The sequence below is a fragment of the Musa acuminata genome, chromosome BXJ3-8 (genome assembly GCF_036884655.1).
Source record: "Musa acuminata AAA Group cultivar baxijiao chromosome BXJ3-8, Cavendish_Baxijiao_AAA, whole genome shotgun sequence".
Lineage (NCBI taxonomy): Eukaryota > Viridiplantae > Streptophyta > Magnoliopsida > Zingiberales > Musaceae > Musa > Musa acuminata.
The window spans coordinates 6,849,212-6,873,121 of NC_088356.1; the positions used below are offsets into that span (position 1 = coordinate 6,849,212).

Sequence of the window (23,910 nt, forward strand, 5' to 3'; positions counted from 1 at the left end):
AAATAGAAAAACCATAATCACCAAATTACTCCGATGGATGACTCATTTATCCTAAAATACAATTCAGTCATCCTCTCATTTCTTCTATGATATTAAATTTGAGCGGCCCACAATCCATAACGGCTACCAAATGTGCTGAAGAAAAAAAGAAGTTTCTATCATTTTTTAAAAGTGCAAAAAGAAAAAAAAAAAGATGTCAAATGTGCTTATACAGATTAAAAAATAATTTTATAAGGTTAAAAATAATTTTTTTATTAGAGTAATAGATTAAATATTTTATTTTTATAAGTATAAGAATCGATCGAAATACCATTACATAGGCTAATATGTAATGAGCCTCAAAATTACTTCGGATGGAGGTTTCGTTCCGACGGTAAAGTTATCCGGTTCGATCTAATTGATTGGACCGATGGTTCATAGTCCTTAAGTAAGCTGGCACGCGGGGTGGACCGACCAAACCAGAGCGGCATTTTGGTTCTTGAGGAGTTCTCTTGGCGGCGACGATGGCGGGGGACGCAGCGGCGAACCCCGTGGCAGCGGCGGAGGCCGCGGTGGCGGAGGGCGTGAAGAAGATTCAGATATACTCGTCCTCATCGTCGTCCTCTTCAGCTAGGCAAGTGACTCCTTTTTGGAAAGGTAAAACCATCTCTTTTGGCTGCAAAAACAAGTAGGCGTCGATCAAAGAGGGACGCTCCGTTTCCTTCTCCAAATCCTCGTATAGGTTATCCATAAAAATGGTTCTTTTGAAGTTAGTCTTTTGCATTAATCTTGTATATTTCCAAAAACCCACAAGAACAAGTAGGCATCGCGTGCTCTCTCACCAAATGTTACGAAGAGGTAGTCCACCGGTGAAGATATCGAGACACTGGTCGCATAAAACCCACAAAAGAAGGGCCTAGATCAAGAAATCTACTCCCTCACCAATTCTTCTATGGGTCATTCTTCCATGATAGAGTTTTATAAAGTTACTGTCAAAATTGTATATTCCTCTAACCCACAAAATTATGCATTGATCACTCACCAAATCTGCCGTATAGATCATCCATCCATGAAAAATAATTCTTTTGAGGTTACTCTTCGTATTAATATATTTGTCTTACTTAAACCCACAAAAGAAGTGGACATTGATCAAGGAAAGGAGCTCTCTCACCAAATTTTACATCTATACATGAAACAGACTTCCTTTAAAGTTACCCTTTGCATTGATCTTGCCTTTTCTCTTGAAATCCACAAAAGATGTGGGCGTGGATCAAGAAAGATGGTCCCGCACCAAATTTCCCATGGTCATCTATCCATGAAAGAGAACTATTTTAAAGTTACTTTGTGTTAATGTCGATTCTTTTCCGAAAACTCACAAGAAGAAAGTTGTTATCAACCAAGTAAGCTGCTTCCTTACCAAATCTCTCATATAGGCTATCCATCCGTGAAAGAAAGACCTTTTAAAATTATGTTTTCCATTAATCTTGCCTCTTTTCCTAAAATCCACAAAAGTATTGGGCATCAAACAACAAAGGTGCTTCCTCACCAAATCTTCTGCATAGGTCAATATTCAATGAAAGATAGTCCAATCATGCATTAATCTTATCTTTGTTCCTTCCTGATATCTTTGTGCAGAGAAGTATGAAAGGGATGCCAAGAAATACTGGGATATCTTCTACAAGCGACACCAAGACAGGGTGAGTTTCTCTTTCATTTTTGTTTGTGAATTTTTTATGTAGTTGGTAAATTTTTCCCTTTTTGAGAAATTAAATTTGTTATTTTGTATGTGTTCTGGGGGTTGCAAAGTTCTTCAAGGACCGACATTACTTGGACAAAGAATGGGGCCACTATTTCTTGGCTGTAAATCTTTTTTTCTCTGTCATGGAATTTATCTCTTTTAACTGAGGAATTCTGGTATACTGATTTGTTCTGTTTCTCATCATTCTTGTTCTTCTTCAAGGATAAGGATGGCAAAAACCTTGTTGTTTTAGAGGTAACCGTCAACCTTTCATCTTACTTATGGCTTTACTCAATGCTATTAAATTTGTTCCAAATTTAGCTTAATGAATACACATTAAGTTTTCCGAATTTCTGAAACTTATGGAATATATTTAAAAATTTCTCTTCATATTATGGTCTTGTGTCTCTCGTTCTAATTATTTGGTTTTAACCATTTATTGGTGCTTGTGATGCATTTCGTTTAATTGTTAAATGTCTTTGATGTTTTGTATCTTAAAATTTTTCATGTCTTTTTAGTATATACAATTAAAACTATGGTTGTTAAGTATTTTCCAATCTAGCTGACTATTAGACTTAGCTTTATGATTGCTTGCCATTTCTTCTTATTGCAGACATTTTTTCTGAAATGGTCGGTGTTTTTGTAGCCCAGCTAATGAATTTGCTTGTTTTAAAAGACAAGCAATGTCAGCGTTATTAACAAGATAAATCTGTTTGGATATTAAAAAGAAGAGAAGTTTAACATAAATGTGCTTTAAGTTATATATCACTCAATTTCAACCTGGCCACCATCTTTATTGTGCTAAAACAGAAGGTGAAATTGTTCTTTTCTTTTAGTGTTGCAAGCTTCATTAACAACGATGAGCATGCAACGTTACATGATTTAGTATTTCAAATTCCATGTTCCAGCTTAGGTTAACCTTAAGCAAGTCTAGTATAAATCATATATTTCAATTTTCTATGCCTATATAAGTTTTCATTTTTGACAACATTGGCTTGGTTGATGGGTGCTGGTCTCTTCTTTGGCTTTTGCGAAAAATAATTTGAGATTCTTCTTTCGTTCCCTTAGTATATAGCCAAACTTTTAAGAACTCCTGGTTATGATAGATCTTCAGGGGTGGTTTCAAACTTTCGATTGGCCTTTTTTGTATTTGCTGTCCTGTAACAATGATATTTATTTTTCTGTAGTTTTCAATTAATTGCTTGTATAGGGAATTTCATGGAGTCGTCCCTTGGTTCCTTGGGCTTGTAATGCTATAAAAAAGGATAAGTTTTGTACATGCTTGTTAGTTCCATTCTTGCTTTGCCTAAATTTACCTTGGCTAGAAGTTTAGCTTTGGATTTATATTGTTGACTATTTTATGAAGTTCAATCACAAAATCTGTCTTCTATGCAATCTTCTCATGACTGATATAGATCTAATTATTTCTTCTTTCTGGCCTTATCTATTTTTCTGTTTGCTTTTCATTCTACATTATTGTTGTTATTAAGCATCATTTGTGGAATTTATTGAAAGGTTGGTTGTGGAGCTGGAAACACAATTTTTCCTTTGGTTGCAACATATCCATATATCATTGTTCATGCCTGTGATTTTTCGTCACGTGCCATTGACTTAGTGAAGGTTTGTTTTCTGCTTCCTGTAATTTTCTTTCTAGAGGTTCTCTTGCAATCTTTGTTCCATTAAATTTGATGTAACTGCTAAAAGTAAACAGATTCCAAAATCATACTATCACGTGATACAATTTTGTTGTCTAGAATCTTGTTATGCTGAAGGTAGTTTAAGTTTTATCGTAATGCTCATTAATATAATCTGCCAGATCCTGTAAAATAGCTATTACATCAACAGAAAGTATGGAAGCATAGGTTTATAGCACAATTTAAAGAATTTTCTGGATATCTATCAGACTTTGGTCATTGAAATGAGCCAAGTATATGCCACGTGGGCTGGCTGTCTTTTTAGACTCATGATTTGGTATCTGGTATAACTGGCTAAGTATTGGTAATTTGTCTGCTTTGTATTTGTAATTCATAAAGAAGTATATTAGACTTGTGGTAAGTTGGATCTAGAACAATCTAAACAAGTAATTTTTAAGAGGGGACAAGTTGCTGCAAAAAGAGCTGAACCAGACAGAAGCATGACCTATAATTTGTATGAACAGTAGCATAAAGTGACATGATGGCTCTTAAATTGACGAGATTTTGGCTTTTGATCGATCTAACTGACAGGGAGGACAAGTGTCCTTAACCCTTAAATAGTTGAAAGCTTCTGTGGAGTGAACTTCTTTCAATTAGAACTAATTATGCATTTTGGATTTTTAACTTGACATTATATTTCCTCTATGGTGCATCGCTAGTTTGGTATCTTGGAGATATTCTTCACTCATGTAGGCATTATTAATATTGGCAAATGCTAAAAGCCTTGCTTTGTATTGACCAAGGAATTAAATAGGAATTCACTGGTCCAACTTAGGACTGGTACTGGACCATTTAGGCTAGGTCCAATCTATATATATTTTTAAATTTTTTTCTGGTGATACTAGATTGTATGGGTCAGTATATCGTCTAATCTACTGATAACGGTGTCTAATCTACTCGTAACAGTGTCTGATTGGTTGCTGAAACTGGTAGTGGGCCGAGATTGAAATCCTTATTTTAGAGAATCTTCCATCATTACAGTGTGTAATTTATGTGAAGTAATAGCTAATTTTTCCAATAGAAGATACTAAGTCTTCAAAGATATCATTCATATTCATTGCATGTAAAAAAAGGAAACAAAATATTTACATATTGCTAGTGTCCAACATGCATTTTGAGTGCTTCCTGTACTTGATCTTTAGATATCCTGCATATATTTTATACATTAACAAGTTAAGGTTGAAGATACTTATATGTGGCTTTAGTCCAAAATAGCTCTGCTAGTTGTTTGATATACTGAACCTTGATTGATTTGTCTATATGTGTGAAGTTGGTTATATCTTGGGTTTTTAATTTCGAATGATACCGCCTGTACCGGGCAGTACCGTTGATTGGTGTTGTTTTCGCTCTGTTACCACACGAAATCGGTCGGTGGGAGAAGGAAGAAGAGAGAGAAGAAAAGGGAGAACTTGGAGATTCGGTGCCGCTCTCCCACGACTATCCCGATTCGTCGCCGTCCTCCCTCGTTGGACGCCGCAGATGAGATGTCGCCTCCTCATCTGAGGCGACGAGGCCTTGACGTTGTCGGTGACTTCTCCTCATCCGTGCGTGGAGAAGAAGCCTCGGTGACGCCACCAAGGCTTCGCGGGAGAAGAAATGAGGCAACATCACCCTTTTTTATATTTCTTAACTTTTTTGTTATATGTATACACACACACACACACACACACACACGAGATTCGGTGCCGCTCTCCCTCGACTATCCCGATTCGTCGCCGTCCTCCCTCGTCGGACGCCGCAGATGAGATGTCGCCTCCTCATCTGAGGCGACGAGGCCTCGACGTTGTCGGTGACTTCTCCTCATCCGTGCGTGGAGAAGAAGCCTCGGTGACGCCACCAAGGCTTCGCGGGAGAAGAAATGAGGCAACATCACCCTTTTTTATATTTCTTAACTTTTTTGTTACACACACACACACACACACACACACTGAGCGGTACGCCAGCACATATCGCTCGGTATACTCGTACCATACTGAACTGAACTTGATACTCCGGTACCGTACGAAATTATGAACCTTGGCTATATCCTGTTATGAAAATAACATAAAATATTGTTTGTGAATAACCTGCGTGTATACTGAAGCATTTAACACATGTACAGGAGTGTTCACGAATATTTTCCATTACGAACACAACAAAAACAACAAGCATTTTGAATTTTTCTTGCTCTGTTACTTTTCTCTCTTCATGGATATATCCTCTTACCGATACATACACATGCTTTTAGAATGTGAAAAACACCTTGGGATCAGCAGATCATTAAAATGGTCTTATGTAGTACAGAATTTTACACATAGAAAACATGAGAAAAGAGTGTGGTAAGGAGAGTAATTGAACATCTGATGTTAAGAAAAGATTAAGTGTCATACTAGAAACATATAAACTGTTTATGCATCCTTTTTCAAGGCGCCAAGCAAGCTTACAGTGAATGGTGCAAAACTGAAATTAGAGTTGCTTGCCAGAATATCATTTTCTACAAGCAGGATGTGACCCTAAGAGTTGTTCCCTTACAACCTGATCTCCTCATGAAACAACGTAAGACTGCATCATCCTTTTCACTAAGTATGCCCTTTATGATGTGACTCTATGAAATAAACTGTCATGCAACGATACGTCTGGCATGTTCTGGTCAAAGATATTAATATATATTTTTTATACTGCTAAAATTTTCATTACCTTACCTGAGAAACTGCTTTGCAGGGACACAAAGACTTCTCAGCCGATCGCATTAATGCATTTGTTTGTGATCTCACAGTGCAAACCCTCAGTGAGATAATCGAACCTTCTTCTGTCGACATTGTAACCATGGTAAGTGATTATAATCTATGTAATAATTCTTCTTCAAGGCTTTCTGAATGGTTTTTTTAGATAGCTTCCCCTTTCTTCTTGTTACTATTAATATCTTCTATTTTGGGTCTTTGTTTTAGATTCCTAGTTGAGATACCATTAGTAGCCCAACTGCTGACACATTAAATAGGTTTTTGTGTTGTCTGCAGTTTCTCCGGAGAAGATGCCTTTGGTGCTACATAATATAAGGAGAGTTCTTAAAGTAAGTTTTTTCCTTTAAAAAAAAAAAGAGTAATGAGGGCATCATTATAGTCTACAGGCACCTCTAATTTCCTGCCTGACTTGTTCTCAGCCAAATGGTCGTGTACTTTTCCGTGATTACGCCACTGGTGACCTTGCGCAGGTGAGTTATGTTAGTACTACATTAGTTGGATTACTTAAATTCTTTATATGTCTTTTGAATCTAATGTTCTAATAAGAATCTATTTTTTACAGTTTATGACCAATTAAACTTATTAGAATTTTAATTTAAATTTTTTTTAATGTTATTCACTGAAATCTTTGTGCTATGTGAAGACTATCTGCTTTACATTGTTTACTTTGTGAAGATCTAGACAAACAAACTTGTGGTCCCTTGCCTAGTTATCTCTTAGGTACAATTTCTTTAACCAAAACTTACATGTGGCCCCTTGCCTACTTGTCTGTTTTGCATGTAGAATGTTCTTCTCTTCAGAACTTGCTTGCAATATCACTATTCATATTGGTTTTGTCAAAATTGTTCACCATAAGAATTTATTTTAATCAACAGGCAACTTGGTTTGAATTTATTTTGGTTGCCATGTTCCCATTCAGTTTGTACTGAACTCTCTATTTTGCTTCACCAGGGAATAATTATACTTCTTTCTGGGATTTGGTAATTCTAACAAACAAGCATATAATTACAAATATTTTACAGGAAAGGCTCACTTGCAAAGAGCAGCAGATTAGTGAGAACTTCTATGTCAGAGGTGATGGAACAGTAAGTTATAGATGAGCTTAGTTTTAACACGGACTTGATATTCCGGATTCCTTTTTCTTACTAATACTTTCCTGCACAGCGTGCTTATTACTTTTCCAAAAAATTCTTGGCAAATCTCTTTATGCAAAATGGGTTTAGTGTCGAGGAAGTTAGCATCTGCAGTAAACAAGTTGAGAATCGCTCGTTGGAAATAGTGATGAATAGGTACTGATTGGAGTAACTCTTTATTGTTGAAAGAATTTTTTTTTTTTAAATTGTCATTTAAAATCCTGATATCGTCTTTGATATTTTTTAAGTCAATAAATTGTGATTAAGTTAGCTGCTAGATATTACCATATGCATCATAAAAACCTTGATTAAAGCTATATGATTGTAGTTGTTGTTCATTCATCTACTAGTGCTGAGAAAAATGATGAGATTTTAATCCAGCATTCATGCTTAGTTGTGCACATAAATGTAAAAATATTGCTGCATGAGTTACATCTTTTTTTCATGATTAGTAATAATTCTTCTCACTTTCTATGTTAATATGAGATTCATTTTTTGTGAAAATTTAATGTAACGTGGGTAGCATAATTTGTTACTTATATGAGGAATGGATTATTAATTTCGCTTATTAATTTTTTTTGCCTTTATCTTAAGCAAATCTTTGTTTTCATCTTCCAGCAGCCTCAGTTTCCATAAGTGGTTACTCCAGCATGGTTTCATTGACATAATTCCTATAGGTTTATGATTGTTTTCCAATGTGTTATTCTGCGATGTGCAGTCACTATGTAGCTAGCTGCCTTGTCTTTTTCTGTGAAGGACTGTTTATTATAGTGTTAGCATTACATTCACGTCTTGGGTATCTCCATTACATTTCACGTCTTGGGTATCTCTTGTTCTGAAGAACCTCGGTACTGCTATGGTGATCGGTGTTAATTTGTTTTATTTTTCTGCTTTTGGTCATTATCTTAGGCGTTGGATTCAAGCCGTCTTCTGCAACAGATCTTTGGTCCAAATGCATGAAAACATGTCGATCACCGAGAAATTTTTGAACAATTACGATGATACAGAAGTTGACGTATCTGACAGTATTGCTGACATGTTTGGCATGTCACCACCTGCTGATGAGGTAACTCTTTAGGCTCTTGTGAATTTTTGCACTGTTTTTCTTAAAGAATTATTATATATAATTTCTTGAACTAGTTGGAGCTTAGTAACAAAACATTGTTCTTCGTTTAGTTCTTGTTTGTTGAGAGTCAGTGGCAGATGATTTGAAATGTCTTGTTGTTATACTAGTGTCATTTTAAACTGGATTTTATAATAATAGTCATTTTTTCATTTTGCAATGTAAAGCTCATTTTTGCTAGGTTCTTATCTGTTTTAATATGGAAAAGGACTTACATGTTATAGTAATATAGACTGCTCTAACATTACGTTTATGATAATATGGGCTGATAAAGTCTCATTGGAATAACTGCCATTCATGTAGTAAGCCTCTACAGATTGAAATGGCAGCTATTTCTTATTTCTTTTGTCTTATCAGTTTGTAATAAAACTTCTGGTTCTCTATGGACATGGATTGTGGTGCACCTGTAGTTTAACTCTGACTAAACACATGTTATCATGTTTCAAAGCAACTTTATCGATTTCTTGGCATTATCTCTTATTCATTAAACAGACTTGAATTTGGATTTTTAATGTTTAATGTCCAATTGGTCACAAGTTCTCACAATGAGAAGATGAGCAATGGGTGTGGGCATATTTTTAAGATCCAGCTGCCATAGGGACAACGAACATGACTTTTAATATTGAAAGGAAAAATAAAAATAAAAACCTCCATATTAAGCAGCATGTTTAATGTTGGTCATTTCTGCCTCATTGTAAATACAAATTCTGATTTGACCTATTATCAATATGCTCAGCTTGCAATTGATTATTACTGTATTCCAATACCATAAGTGTGGCAACCTAGAGCAACAAAAATGCAGGTTAATAGCAAAGCCCTTCACTATTTTTTTTTTCCAGTTGTTAATTTCCATCAAATTTCCTCCATCAATTTAATTCATGGTACCTTACAATTTAATACTGTATAAAACATCCATGTTATTGTGAACAAAAATAATCTTAATATTAAGCTTCACATTCTCTTCAGACAAAGTAGTGATATTCTTCTCATAGCATGAAGCTGTGATAACTTTTTTAAACTGCATTGTGCTCTTACTGTTTCTTGTCATCCTAGCATGAAGTCTTGAACATGCTTATAATCTGGATTCAGTTGAAATTTGAGTTATTGCATTATCCAACATCATTGTTCTATTGTTGTAGATCGTTAGATAATAGAATCATTTGTTTAATAACTATTGGATAAACGCTAGTGATAGTTATATTAGCTATTTCTTTTCCTTGATAGATTCTTGTAGTAATACTGTCATAGGTGGTAAGATATAGTTCCAGGACATTTATCATAGAGAATAAAGATATGATAGTTGGAAAAACAAAGTTTTGCCAAGAAAGGTTCCTTTTTCTCTTTTCTACTTCTTTGATATTCTTTTCTTTATTTTCATTGGATAAGATCAATATGTGATTGACAGTGTTGCTTCTTTCTTTAAGCAACCACTGAATTATATTATCTTGTGAAGTAGGTTAAATAAAAATGCATCAAGCTTCGATGTATCCATCTCTTATGTTGTTAGTTTGCATATGACAGAATCCTTTAATTGTTCTAAGTTAACAATATTTTATATTGCTTTTAATTTGTGGGTTGTCCTGTGATTGCAAGAAATAGGTTATCAAGATTGAAGTGAAAGACTACAGCTTTAAGATAAAAGCACTTGCTAAAGAATATCAACATACCTGCAAATCTACTGGACTTATGATATGGGAATCAGCTCATCTAATGAGCAACTTATTGGCAGAAAACCCTTCAATTGTTGCAGGAAAGAAGATGTTGGAATTGGGTTGTGGCTCTGCTGGTATCTGCTCAATGATTGCTGCTCAGTTGGCAGAGGTGGTGGTCTCTACTGATGGAGATACAGAAGCTCTTAGCCTTCTAAGAGAGAATATCATATCAAACTTAGAAACAAGTTTGCTTAATAAAATTGTGGTTAAGAGGTTACTCTGGGGAAATACCGAGGACATCAAAGCCATCAAGGATCTTTGTGGACATAGTGGAGGTTTTGAGATTATCATAGGGACTGATGTAACTTACAATTATGATGCTATTTCACCTCTGTTTGAGACAGCAAGAGAGCTGATAAGCAACCGGGAAAATGGGATTTGCAAGCCAGCCCTTGTATTATGCCACATTCAAAGAAGAGTTGATGAAAGCTCAATAATTTCCACTGCATTGCACTTTGGTTTTGAGCTTGTCGAAAGGTGGGTTAATGGAATGCATTCGAGTCATGGTGGCATCATCAACTCTTGGTTCGTCGAAGGTGCTGGTTACATGAGTTTCTTCAAGAATACGCCACTGGCTATCTTGTATTTTCATGCCTGAGAAACACTCTCTTGCATGCATTACATAGTCTTTCGTCAGTGAGGTTGTGGAGTAATTCTCGTTCTTCTCATTGTTGTAATATTTTCTGTATCTAACTCCTATCTTCATTTTGCTTTTCTTTGCAGATTCACTTGACGGAGTAGGAGCATCGTGGAAGTAATTGTGCTCAGTATTGGCCTATATGAAGCTAAATTCTGACTTCAATCATTGTTGATCTGCAAATCGCCATTGTGGACTTGCATGAAGCCAATTCTGTGTTTTGCACGAGAGAAGTTAGTTTTGAGATAGCTGAATGTTCAGGTTTATAGAACTATTTCTACTATTCCTTTTAACTTTCTCTGTGCTTTGGAAGTTAGTTTTGAGTTCCAAAATGACAAATGCTGGCCTTGCAAAACAGTTTCTGTTTGTAAAATGTCGGAAGAAACTTTGGTAAGTTTAATTTACCACTATCAGATTAATATTTTAGTTGTGAAAAATCGATCAACATCAATGAAATTTTATGAATAATTTTCAAAGCTTTGCCTAGTAGTACTGATTTCTTAAAAAATTGATGTGTTGCACGCAACCATGGCTACATACGTTTATGTCAAAGAATTTATTAAAGATTGCGCGTACGCTATAATGCCAGAGATTTAATGTATTATTGTAAAAAAAAAGATCTAATATATAATTCCAATTTATCATAAAAATAGTGTTGTATGCAAAATATTAGACAGGATCTAATAGTCCATTGTTCCCCGAAACAGTTAAAGTTATGTCAACATGAAAGAAGAAATTTGGGTCTTCCACATTGTATATTTTGAAATGATTTACCAAGAAACTTAGTAATCAAATAGTTTTGTCCTGTTTTATATTTGATTTATACAAAAAATTCATCCCGACCATTATGGAGTCCAGCAAAAATTTCTTGCACAACAAAACCAAATACGAAAGAAGAGGTGTGAATATAGTTGCTGACAATGGTGGGGAAATGTCACAGACATATCATAGTTTTCACTCGACTTTATTTTTTATATTTTTTCAAAAGAGATGATATCTGAATACTTCACATATTTTCTTCTTTTTTAGCAGTAGGATGGATTGTGACTTCCTATGAAAACCAGCAGAGCTGTTGTTCAGCAAGCAACAAAGATATTTACACACCACAACAGATTTAAAGATACTGGGAGTTTCTGCACAACACCACCTTATATATATTTTTTTTTCTTTTTTGCAAATATATATACTAATTTTACTATGAAACAATTTCTTACATTTGCACAGAAAAAAAAATATTTGTATTGGGTGATTCATCGTTTGGATGAATATGTTGCAATAAGGAGAGCAGCGCCTATTCCCGATCCATCTTCTGCCACCCTGAGAACCACATTTTGGGCAATCTCCTCCCCTAATATATCTGTGATGGCTTCATTCATATATTCCCTAAATATTGAATAATTCGTATAAAGGCCCCTCTCAATTGCGACAACTGATCTCTTTGGTTTGCCTTTGGCTCTTCCACTAGCCACGCCACTGATCCCATCTCTTCCTATTTTTTTTAGTATACCGATTATTCCGGCTGCAGTTAACCTAGCAGCCCTTCTGGTAACTATGTCGCAAACTCTCACAACAAGCATTCTTGCTTTCAGAGAGATACCAGGCATCTGTTAAGATCCAGAAGAACATATTTATGATTACGACACAGAGCCATAATGATTATGCCAAAAAAGGAGCAATCATGGTGATGCCTTCACCTGAAATTGTTCTTCAAGTATCCTTCCAACTTCTCTTAAGTTAGGAGAATCATCTTCGTGCATCGCAGCCATCAAAGGTGTCCTGAATTATAGAGACCGAAAGTTATGGACCTGAGAATCTTTAGTTTTTTTTTTTTAATTTGAAGGTACAGTGTTTTTACAAAATGGACGTTCATAACTCACTTGAAAAAATTTATTGTATCAACAATATATTTGAGAAATGATATGAAACGAAAAAAAAAGAGAGAATGAGAAAATAAGAAAAGAAGGAAGATATGAGAGGATAAAAAAAAACTCTTTCTATTTTAAGAGATACGAAGAGCTAATAGCTCGAAGTACAAAAATTCGATAGGGTTTCTAGTTTTAGAATGCTCTATCAATCTTTCTTCCTTCCTCTTTTATAGATCTCTTGTACATTGAATTCCTCAACCACCTAATTAATGAGCCATAATTTACCAAAACTCAAGCACAAATTACAGTAAATATTAAATTCATAGTACATTGTGATTTGGTGGTTTTAAATTTTCTTAATTATTTTAAGATATGAACCATTTTTCTGAAATTTGATAAGGTTCAACTTAAAATTTATTATCTTGGAACTTGGGAGCATTTAATGCTCACCATGCACTATATCAGAAAATATGTTTTATCTCACTTGATTGAGATAAAATCTAAAACTTAGAGAAAATATTATTGTTCTTCCAACGCAAGAATTATCAGTAATGCACACTCCCAAGAATCACAAGAATTATTAGGGTAAAGCAAAGTGTCACATGTGACTTTCTGAAAACCATATTGCATTTTGTTACAAGAAATTATGCAAAATAGGAATTGTGACAAGAATTTATCAGAATGAAACACCTAAACATGTATATCTAAGAAAGTTTTCTTCTAGATGCAAGAAATGATAAAGATTCACGCCGCCAGAAAATATGTCAAGATGCTATTATAAATAATCTGCATGCATGATTTTGTGATGCTGTATCACCAATGACATACCTCAAGATAAATGGTACTGACAGATGATATGCAGATTCTCCAAAAATATCTGACTCCTCCGCAATCCTATGAAGTACCCTTCTAACAATTTCACCCAAATACATCCCTGAAATCATTTTCTCAAAACCCTGAAACGAGGCAAACCATGTCAAATGGTCTCTCAATTGTAGAAATTGGAAGTAAAATTTAATCAAAATGAATAAAATTTCAGGAAACCTACTTGCTCATTTCGGTTTGGACTTTCTTCATCCAGAGCAATATCATAAGAGGTCTTTGGAAGATGTGCTGACCAGAAGTTTCCCCACTCCATGTTGACAACCTAGTCAGCACATAAATGGGTATGTAAGCAAACTACAAAACTCATGCAAAAACTCTATAACTCAAAAATCATGCAACTTGAATTTAAACTAAAAGATACCATGCCTCCAGAGTTTGTAAGAAGGCCTTGCGACTTAATAAGTGCATCAGATCGCTCAACATAGCATGCATTGGTGCCTGTTCCAATTATCACTGCAGCAACAGTGTCTTTATCATAATAATGGCCAAGAGCTAATGTGCCTACAGTATCATTCACCTGCATAAATGGACATAATGTAAAGCCCACTAAGTTACTTAGGCGGCATACTTACTCCACTGTTCTTGAAGTGCTAGAAAAACATGAGCAATTTGAGAAGTCATTAACTGGAGAAAAAGGATAAGTGGAAGGGATTGGATTAATTTCCATGAAATTCTAGAAAAATCCATTTCTATAATTTTTTTGCAGATTAAAAACGCATTAAGCACACTTTCATTTTTAGAAAAATTGTGATTATCTGCTTATCACTGAACTGGAAATTATTAAATTTATCATAATGGTGCCATAAAGTTCCATATATTATCTCTTAGAGTTGATACATTTTAGAGAACAAATACAAGCCACTATAATTTCCATAAATGAATTACTTAATCTGAAAGAGAACTTAGACACAGCATTTAGTGAACATAATAAATCTGATAATCAGGAGCTAGTTATGACAAATAATTTTGTTTCAAAATATATTACTCATAAATTTTTTTTCCAAAGATATATCCAAAAGAGAGGCCAACTGGGGGCAGTTGGGAAGACATTCAATTAGAAATTAAAAGTAGAATGAGGTCATTGCCCCCCTCACCATGCTTCCACTCCATCCTTGTATGTGTACCTTAAATAAGTTCTAAATACATCTTACTATTTCTGTTCACTTTTGTTTGGTTTACATTGAAAACTTTACAAGGAGACAGCATTTAACAACTACTAATACACAAAAGTAACAATTTCAGGTACAACTTGATTATAATAATTACTAAACACGGCTTTGAGCGAATGCAGATTAAGGCTGTTGCACACAAGCAGAAAAAAAGATTACAGCAGTTCTGTATTCTTTTAATGTGATTCCATAAATCAGGAAAATTTGTTAGGAAAAAAGAGGATTATGAAACCGTACCAAAGCTCCCACCCGCATATTCAATCCATTTCTTGACATGGCTTCCTCTAAGCACCGCGAAACATCTTTTCCAACCTAAATTGCAAAGGTGAAGTTAGTTGGTTCTTATAAATACTTGTGTGAATTTTAATGATGAAAAGGCAAAGAAAGCATATGCTCACCCTCTTCAATCAACCAAAATAAGGTATATATGGAAAAGCACACTATAAAATGAGCTACTAGATTAGTTTATGCCAAGAGTATAAATCATACTCTAACATACCATTATTTAATGTAAAGAAGTTCATTTAATGTAACAAGTCAAACTTCATCATAGTTATTAGTTCACATGAAAAGAATTTCTAGATCCATCCTCATTCATAAATATTTGAAAATAAAAATAGAAGTTAGCAATGTCATGCACAACTGGCATAAAGTACAAGTTCCATGGGAAAAAAAATCTAAAATTACAAGTACTTAATGTTAATCAACTTAAATTCTCATTTACAAGTTGATTTATAATTTCACAAAGGCTACGTTGTTCTGAAGTAAATTTTAGAGCACCATAAACAACAAAATCTAGCACTCATGTCAAAAGCATCAAAATAAGCTAACTAATAAAATACAAGTTTTAAAAAGTTCTTAAGAATTAAAAGACTGCTGCTAGTTCTTTTTTAATCAGCAATAGGAACCAAAAAAAAATCATTGATCCAAGATATAGAAAAGAAACACAATGATGATATCTCAACACATGGCGCTCTCTACAATTTGATGAATAAAAATCAGAATCATGGTCCATTAACATGCACAAACTTGAACATTAATGCTTATGTAAATGCAAAACCAATTTAACAATCCGAAGTGTATGGTATTTATTTTCTGTTAGCAGTCACATAGATAGCCTTGAGACATGTTAAAATCACTTAAGTCTTGCACAACAAACATCTCGTCAAAAGGATTTTCAGTCTAAGTTCGCTATATAAGAGCTCATCATGGTGTTTGGGGAATCAATTGATTATACTCAAAATATAGAAGCTGTATAAAATATATGCATTAATATTCAATAACTTTAACAGCAAATAGAACATTGTAGATTGTGTTCATTAACAAATTGTTCAAGTATAGATGTTAGAAGATACCATGCAGGATCAGTTACAACTTACAACCACTACCAAAGTTGCCAGAAAATAGAGTATGTAGATCAAATAATTTCATTGCCCTTAAATTTAACCAGTACAGTTATCAGGAATTTGAACATATACCCATCGTGAAAAGTCAACTTACAACATCTTCAATTGCAAATCCTTTCGTCCATTTGATAAGAACACCTGAAGAAATAGACAATTGCCTGATAGGAAAAGAAAATGTAAAACCAAGTTCCTTCCTCTCATCTGGTGCTTGATCGATACCATTTTCCTCTCGTTCAACAAATTCTTTTAATGTCAAAGAAATAAAATCAAAAAGTTCCTGTATACAAAGATAACAGAATAAACTGTTATATAACCAACACATGGAGCTAAACAGTTGAAAAAAAGCCACAGTTACCTCACTTGTACTGGATGCCAATTCCTGGGGAATCTGATGTAGTTCAACTTTGTGGTTTATGATCTTAGACCCTCTACCACCAAGTTGAATTCTCAAGACTTGGCAAGTAGTAGCTCCTAAATCAAGAGCATAATATATTCCATCTTCATCCCTGCTTAACCAGAGATTTTCATTAGCAACAAACAATCATTTTTAAAGAGCAATAAAACAAGTCATTTATAAAAGAACAATAAAAGAAGTCTTCTTACGAAGCAAAAGATACATATTCCCTTATAAAAGAAAGAAAATGCAACAGCCCATGGAAAATTATAATGGTAAATCAATGCTTAGACAGTGCTAAAGCTGCTCGACTATCCTTGCAAAAGAGCTTAAATGGCAATAAACAGTTCTCCAATCTTTGTGTATCAAGATAAAGAATCAAGCATCCTCCTAGTCCTACTTTCAGTCATTCTAGCCTTCTAAGGTAGATAGTGTACCCAAAGAATACATGTATGTAAGTCATCCATGCAGCAACCTGATTATCCCCTTCAGCCACCAGATAAAATGAAATGCAAGCTTGAAGAGATTAGAACAGAATTTCAAATTTATCAACAAAACAAGATATCAAACTAAAAAAGAAAAGTAGAAACTGACAATAATACTGCAAAGATGATAGTGGTGCAAATCCATAATAATGAATGTACTGATAACCAAAAACAAGTTAAAACAACACTTGGGCTTTATAACTTAAAGAAAAGATCTCATCAGTGTGATGAGCGCTATCATCAGACGAGGGACTGAAAAATGAACATTGTCCCAATAAGCTATAGTTACCTATAAAGTAGAAGTTGAGACAAATAGCTTATAAATTGGTTTAGACAATGCTTATAGTACAGAGATACATATTAGCCCACCAACTAATATTGCATGGTATCAGTGAAAAATAATAAAAAGAACCAAGTGGTATCAAATTGTATGGTCCATTATTGGTGCTTTGTCAGACCAGCACCAGACAATATGCTGCTGTCCAGCTAGTGTAACCATGTCAAAGTCTATCGTAATAATTTCAAAGAGGCTTCATTGTGTTATGCATACAGAACCAATACAACCCATGTTCAAGCCAGTGTGAATTCAATTTATTGAAATGGTCTTCTTTGATTTTAAGTAATTTAATTCCATATTTAGAAATATTTAAGTGATATCAATATGATCTAAAATGACATTTTGGTTATATATGGGTTAGTTCCTAATTTCAGTGTTTATTTAGTTAGTTCCAGATTGCTAAAACACGAGTTCAGGATAGGTAGGAGATGCAATAAGTGCTTGCTCAAACTATGGCTGAAAATACCAATTAATACTGGTCCATTATCAGTTTCAACAATACTATTAAACTGATACAATATTAGTATATTAGGCAGTCTCCTGGACTACATCCGCTAAAATTTGTTCCACCATTCAGTATCATGAAAATAAAAATAAAAAGATATATACCGAATGATACTGAACCATATGATCCTCTACCAATTCTTGGTTGGTCTGATAAGATATATACTAGTCTGATTGGATTATGAAGCCACAGCTAAAAGCCTAATTGCTTGCTATAAATTGATTGGAATTAGGGACAAGCAAAAAGATAAAATCCATACAACCTGCTCTTGCCTATCATAATGGACATAATGTAACAGAAATATTTACTTTTAAATCCAATTGCAATTCATCAAAATCATTCTTTGGTTGATGCACCGATACAGTATGCCAGCTTAATGTGAAATTAATCAACAAATTGCTTATATTATTACTACAAATTATTTGGTGGCTGACAATCATTGTTCCAGTAAATTTTCATGAATACCTCTTAACAGGAGCTATTCAAACTTATGATTTTATATGCAATATTGTGCTACATAAGTTGGAAGCTACTAATAATGGTTCCATAATGTCATGAGATTTTTGCAATGCCTATCACACCTGTTATGAAGGGTCTTTAAACCTTATTGGTGCACCCCCAAAATCTTTTGGAAATAGTTTCTTTTTCTTTGTGAATGTTGAGCATTTAATGACGGACAAGAAGGAAAACTGAAGTTCGAAGAGGGAATATCGTGGTCAAATATTTAAATAAAGGCTTTTGTCAATCCAACTTGATTAATTGATTAATTCATTTTATATTGTATATATATCTGAAGGGGACAATGTAAGCATGTGGACAGGTGCACACATTAAGTAGATGGCCAGACACGAGCATGTGGATGCAACATGAAACTATTTAATCTTTTTATGAAGTAATAGAGGTATGCTAATGAATGTAAACAATGCTTTAAAGAGCATACTGATGATCCTACTCATCTAGGTACCCCATATATATATATGTGTGTGTGTATATATATATATATATATACATATATATATATATAATTAATTTTTTTCATCAACTATAACTAGCAAAGAATTAGACATACAAGACTGAGTTCAAGTTGGAAAAGGGTATATGTAAACATTGTCAAATCAATTATTTATCTAAGAATCATATAATTAATACAATAATTACAAGCCAACAAGAAAATTGACAAGGGAGTGTCTAATTTACTACAATATAATCATATGAACCTTGATTATGATATGGTATTTTTTTCAGCCAACAATGATGCCTCATAATCTTTAACTCAGCCCACTCAAATACGACAGTTAATTAGCATATTCCCTGCACAAAGTTAAAGCTGTTTCAAGGTGCTTTTCTTCAAGACAAGAAATGCATTAAAGGAGTTGGTTAGCAGTTGTGAACATGTCTTCATGACCAAGGAATGCATTAAAGGAGTTGGTTAGCAGCTGTAAACACTTAATTTCGAAATTCCCTATGCATGAAGGGTTGTTTCATGCACTACTATTTATTTTGGTATTTAGAACTTAGAAAGAACTTTAGAAACTGATAATAACTTGGCAAAAGCTCTCTTGGAGAACTCTCTTAAACTATGTATCTCTTGGATGCGTCCTTGAGTGGTGAGTCTTTTGATTTATGTTCTGTATCCTCATTTATAATCCTTGGGGTGGTGAATTTCTGTATCCCTTTATGATTTTAACTTGGTGGTGAACTATTTTTCAAACTTCTTTAAGTTTTATCGTGAGTTCGTGTCTTTTCTATTCAAAACACTCATTCTAGCAAATACAACTGTACTACGACTTTTCTTCAAGAGTTCGTTCTTTGTCTACTGTGACATTTTCTATCTGAGAAACTGTTGCATCGGTTTCCTTTCGAAATCCATTCTGCATTTTACCCTCCCCAGTATCAGTTTGGTACAAGGTCTGCAATTTCGTACCGTACCAGAGTTTCAACATTCGCTCGGTACGGTACGAAATTGTATACCGAGCGGTATGCCATTCAATATACCGCTTGGTATATATATATATTATATTATATATATATATATATATATATATATATATATATATATATATAACTCGGCGACATCGCCTTTTCCTTCCCTATGCGGGGCGACGTCGCGTCGCCTCGGCAACGTCACTGAACGTCGCCCTTTTCTCATATATATATATATATATATATATAATAACTTGGCAGAAGCTCTCTTGGAGAACTCCCTTAAACTCTATATCTCTAGGATGCGTCTTTGAGTGGTGAGTCTTTTGATTTCTATTCTGTATCCTCGTTTATAATCATTGGGGTAGTAAATTTCTGTATCCTTCTGTGATTTTAACTTGGTGGTGAACTATTTTTCAATCTTCTTTAAGTTTTATCGTGAGTTCGTGCCTTTTCTATTTAAAACACTCATTTCAGCAAATACAACTGTACTGCGACTTTTCTTCAAGAGTTCGTTCTTTGTCTACTGTGACATTTTCTATCTGAGAAACTATTGCGTCGGTTTCCTTTCGAAATCCATTCTGCATTTTACCCTCCCCAGTATCAGAAATAAATGACAACAAATGGTCAAAGGTCCAAGAAATCGATATATTATATCCAGGCTTCTGTGTAACAACGACAAATATCAACATAACAACAAAATTAAAAAAAAAACTCAAATGCATGTTTCCCCAATATAGATAATATATATGACAAGAGTTATGCGCCTCTTGTGTCGACTTTGGTATGTTCATTACTAGTCTAGGTGCAGAAAGTGAAGATCACTTCACTCACTTCGAGCATGGGCCAATTCAGGTCTGATTGAAATATTTGACCACTTAAACTAATAAACTTTATTCTAAGTTCCTACATCAATTACTATTTCAAACTCCATAGAACCCTAATTCACACAGAGAGGGAACAATCAACATCGACGAACAATTATCGTAGTAGATTAATTTTTATGGACAATCATTGACAATTAGCAAACAAGATATTTGTTGGTTCTCCACTACTCTTCCCTTTTAACCATCTATCTTTTCCTCATTCTCCAACACTCTCAACTAATGACTTGGTTGGTGTTACTATCCTTTGTCTAGATGAATGATGCAACAATTTATTGTTCATCTGGCCAATTGCGACAAGTATGGTTGATGTTGTTGCTTGTCTGACAAACATTGGCAGTATCTCTCTTGTAAATGATGTTATTGCTACAACCTCTAGTCTATGTTTTTATCGTAGTAATAAATATTTTCCTCAGAGTTTCGGAAAAAATATGACTTGCTTCATTAAAATGCACACTTCTTTGTCTCTTGAATTTGGTGTTCATGAGACTTAGAGCCCCTTTAAGTACTGTGCTTTTCTCTGTCAAATGATGCACACAAACCATTAAACACCAAATATCTACTTCTATCTATAAGTCAAAACTTTCACTTGTTTTGGACTCTTATTACTTAAAAATCGGGATTCTATTTCTCAAACATAATCCCTTTCCTGAACTGTCATCACGGAGCCAATCTCATATAAGGATCAGGATTCAAAATATAGAAAGGACTAACTGCTGTTAGTTCCAAACACTGCAATAGCCTCATATATCCTTAAGGAAGTTTGAATGCAAAACAGGAATTCCTTAATAGATCAAATTTCATATGTCCAATGTACTTAACCATCTAACAGTACATTTAATCTAGGATTCACATTCAGAAAGCACAGGTCCGCCAGCTGCCATATGATTTCCATCATCACTACCAGATGACTCAACCAGAATGCTTCCATAAGAGGGAAGCAAGAAAGAGAGAGAGAGAGAGAGAGAGAGAGAGAGAGAGAGAGATGGATAAAAACTATGAATTGTCATTGACCAAAAAAATATGTATATGTATTAACAGAGACATTTTCATGTCTCCAATGTCCTATCCACAAATCTATCCAACCTTTCTTCTTAGCATCTCATCACCAGCAACGCTCATGAACTAATACAAAAAAGTTGGCCACACGCTTGGTTCTTTTATAAAGGACAGCCTGCAGCTATAAAGGTCCATAAAAAAGGGCCAAGAGACACCCTTCCACCACAGCCACCACCATACTCCTCCTTATTAAGAGCAGACTAACCTGGAAGGTTTTCCCCAACAAAGGTGAAATTTCAACAGCTGGATCATATGCCAGCTGACTCAATTCTTCCAGAGTAACAGAACTGAAATAAGACCATCAGCAAACTATCCAGAGTTACTCCTAACTGCCCAACAATAGAACTTTTGAATCAACCGAAATAACAAATTTGTCCTGTCTTTTGGGACTTCTACTCATTCAACTTGTATGTGTTACTAATTGGTCATGACTCGGCTCAAGATCTATACCCACCACAGTCTTCTCTATATGATTGTACATATCAGATAGTCCTTCATTCATGCAACATAATTCCGCATATGCAAAGGTCTCCTTTGAAGACAAGACTGACATGCAAGGTAGTTACCTGATCACTATTTCTTTTGGGTCGAAATTTCAGAACATGTAATGAAAACTAGAGAAATTGAGTTCATGGCTCATGCTGCATTGTCTCCAGTGAAACATTGTATCTCCATATTGTCTCCTTGGGAAATCAGATACACAGACACATCCATCTCATATTCTTGTGTCCACGTACCTACAACTGTGTTGCAAACAAATAGTGGGAATTGGGTGACCTTAATATTTTAAAGTGATTAAAATTAGTATTTAAAAAAATCAAGATAGAACAAGTTAATTGATCACAATATAAAAGAATATGGAAAGAATATCAGCACAAATTCCTCTCGTTCTCTTGGGATCAGGACCATGTCATACTGAAAGCTCTGGTATCTTGGAGCATGTAAACGGAACACTATTCCTTCTTTTCCCTACCTTTCACGAGACTAATATACAAAAACCAACGCATTTATGCAAAGATGTAAGACAATAATATCAGACCCCTACCATTACGCAATTCATTAAAGAGTGAATAAAACACAAGAAGGAAACATATAGATATTAAAGAGTGAATACATTAGAAATCTATCTAGCAAACTGAAGAAGAAAATAAAACACAAGAATCACAACAAAAAGCAACATTCCACAAGAAGTAACAACAAAAATAATAATACAACAACCTTAGCACGTGCAAAATTCCAACTTGGTTCACCCCCATAACACCAAAGCAAACTAAAACGCAAGCACATTCATTGAAGCAAACATTAAAAGCTCGCATCTACATCACGGAGAGAAAACAATCGCATCGACCGAGGAATCCCAATAGAAACAAGAACATCCCAAACTCTCCAAGATCTTTACCGGCACGAGAAGAACAGGAAACCGAAGCATCTCCTTCCGTGAACAAAACAAAAAGACGGAGAAAAGAAAATAAGACAACAACGAGGGAAGCGGGATGCGATTACCCATCGGGGAGCGTCTCGACGAAGGTGAGCAGCATCTTGAGCTTACTCCCTCCATCGGAGGCGAGCCCAGCGTACATCTCGACGGCCATGGCGTCCACCACTTGGCGCAGCCTCCCGACCGGGGTGGCGCAACCCTCTTCGAACCCCTCCACCACCGCCACCGCCCGCCCCCACCGCAACCAGCTCCGCGCCCTCCGTCTCACCAGCGCCGCCGCGATCGCGCACGTCACCACCGCGCACCCCACCGCCACCCCCAACCCCACCCTCCCCATCCCGCGTCCTCCCGCTCCCCCTCCGTGCTCCTCACTCCATCCACCGGCACGGACACCACGGAGGCCGCCGGCGGAGGAGATGAAGCGTTTGCTAGCGCGCCGATGAGCGAAAGAGGAATGGAACAGAGAAAGCGACCGCTAAAGAGAACGCGAGCGACAAAGAGAGAGAGAGAGAGCGACCGAGCGAGCGCAGAGGGGAGGGTATGGAGTGGTTTATTTACAGGTGAGTTTTGCGCTTTAATTAATTGGTTAATTAATTAGTTAATCCCTTTTTAAGGGCACGGCAACATTGAAAATTTCAAATGTAGCGTTGCAATGCGCAGCGGAGTGCGTGCTCCGTGCGCCTTCCTTTCCCCTCAGCATTCAAAATGACTAATACGCCCCTGTTCCCGTCACGAAATATCGGATGTGCACAGCTGGGCTGGCGTTTGACTCGTGTCGGTTGTGGACCTCTGACGACGGGGCCCCCCCACCCCTCTCCCTTTCC

The 23,910-nt window shown here is 35.4% G+C and overlaps 2 protein-coding genes across 2 annotated transcripts; one reads left to right on the top strand and one right to left on the bottom strand.

Moving 5' to 3' along the window:
• The first annotated feature begins 447 nt into the window (after positions 1–447).
• On the top strand, positions 448–11,149 carry LOC103974857 (uncharacterized). The gene is made up of 13 exons (XM_009389758.3): positions 448–636; positions 1,615–1,676; positions 1,786–1,839; positions 1,940–1,972; positions 3,233–3,337; positions 6,112–6,219; positions 6,389–6,460; positions 6,551–6,601; positions 7,154–7,216; positions 7,296–7,420; positions 8,174–8,330; positions 9,987–10,740; positions 10,823–11,149. Exons 1-12 carry the CDS (start codon positions 504–506, stop codon positions 10,695–10,697), a joined length of 1,674 nt encoding a protein of 557 aa, XP_009388033.2. The 5' UTR covers positions 448–503; the 3' UTR covers positions 10,698–10,740; positions 10,823–11,149.
• Positions 11,150–11,846: 697 nt separating this feature from the next.
• On the bottom strand, positions 11,847–23,423 carry LOC108953547 (hexokinase-3-like). Its single transcript, XM_065163395.1, has 9 exons — positions 23,152–23,423; positions 16,417–16,567; positions 16,156–16,338; positions 14,893–14,967; positions 13,848–14,003; positions 13,650–13,748; positions 13,430–13,557; positions 12,431–12,512; positions 11,847–12,340 (listed from the first exon to the last, which is right to left on the bottom strand). The coding sequence occupies exons 1-9, from the start codon at positions 23,421–23,423 to the stop codon at positions 11,987–11,989; spliced, it is 1,500 nt and encodes a 499-aa protein (XP_065019467.1). The 3' UTR covers positions 11,847–11,986.
• Between the last annotated feature and the right edge of the window lie 487 nt (positions 23,424–23,910).